This window comes from Myotis lucifugus, unplaced genomic scaffold (genome assembly GCF_000147115.1).
Source record: "Myotis lucifugus unplaced genomic scaffold, Myoluc2.0 scaffold_285, whole genome shotgun sequence".
Lineage (NCBI taxonomy): Eukaryota > Metazoa > Chordata > Mammalia > Chiroptera > Vespertilionidae > Myotis > Myotis lucifugus.
Window position 1 is genome coordinate 380,520 of NW_005871333.1, and position 1,277 is coordinate 381,796.

Genomic DNA, 1,277 nt, shown 5'->3' on the forward strand with positions numbered 1-1,277 from the left:
GCCATCCCCTCCTCTGGGAAACCCCTGGCTCTCGGGTGACCTCCTACAGCAGGCCTCCCTGCGACAGAAGGGTCTGGTGCAGTCCCTTGAGAGGTTCCTGATTCAACATTGGTCATTTTCACAAGTTCAAGGCAGTCTTAGGGCAGGTAAGCAGGAAGAGCCAGCAGGCAGGTCCTATCTCTGCAACTTTAGTAACAAAATCTGCAGTGATGGGGAAAACGTGCCCAGCGGGCCTGAAGCAGATCCTGGAAGGCCTCACGGGGTGCAGACTAGAAACCTGAAGATGAGGACAGTTCCTCTGGGGCTGAAAACCAGGAGTAGGGTTCTAAAAGCCAGAAAGCTCTGCAAACAAGCCTAGGGCTTTCTGCCAGGATTGCCTCCTAGCAGCCCCGGGAGATCCACGAAGAAGCAATGGGGTGATCGTCATGGGGTGGCTGAAGGCATGGATTTGGGGGAGACAGGAGACTCTGTGTGCAAACTCCTACCCCATCATTCACTAGCATGATCAATTTCGTTTCTTTCGCTCTAAAATGGTCTCCCGGGGAGCAGGCATGAGCTTCCTACACCACTTTTCTGGAAGATGTGAGCAACACCACGGGCTGAGATCCCTAGGGACGCGTCCCAGGCCGGTAGGAGGTCCCTGGGTTCCATGTGAAGAGGAGGTTCCCACGCCGGACAGGAACACTTTGTAGTTTGCCGCTGACATCATTCAGCTCAGCTGCTCCAAACGGTTTACCAAACGCTCTAACATCCAAGATGCACCCTCATGGCGCCGTCCCATCAGTTCCTTTGATCAATGGAGAGACCTGGCCCCCGCGACTTGTCGTTGTCACCCTGTGGGAAACGGCGCGCCCAGCTCAGGGGGCGGAGCCAGCGGGCAGGGGGCGGGGCCGGCGCGAGTCACGTGCCGCCCGGCCCCGGAAGCGCTAGCGCCCGAGACCCCAGGGTGACCGGGTCAGGGGCTGTCGTGTCGAGGGATCGTGGAGGTCGCGGGGGTCCCTGCAGCGTCGCGCCCCCCTCCGCCGCCGCCATGGCCTGGACCAAGTACCAGCTGTTCCTGGCCGGGCTCATGCTCGTCACCGGCTCCATCAACACGCTCTCGGCCAAGTGAGTCCGGGCCGGGGAGAGGCGGGGGCGCCACCGGGCCTGCCGCGGCCGCGGGGCGCCGGCGACCCCCCCAGAGAAATCTGCGCCGCCTACAGGGCGCCGGTGTCATGGGAGCCATCACCCGCTCGCCGCAGTTTCTACGGTCGCTTCAAAAGGTTAAGGACCAAGTG

At 61.2% G+C, this 1,277-nt stretch overlaps 1 protein-coding gene across 1 annotated transcript in view; it reads left to right on the plus strand.

Moving 5' to 3' along the window:
* Window positions 1–900: 900 nt before the first annotated feature.
* Window positions 901–1,277, plus strand: part of SLC35F6 (solute carrier family 35 member F6) — a 12,813-nt gene continuing 12,436 nt past the window's right edge. Inside the window, exon 1 of the mRNA XM_006099798.3 lies at window positions 901–1,107. Within this exon, the coding sequence (XP_006099860.1) occupies window positions 1,031–1,107 (77 nt within the window). The 5' untranslated portion in view covers window positions 901–1,030. The remainder of the gene's footprint in view (window positions 1,108–1,277) is intronic.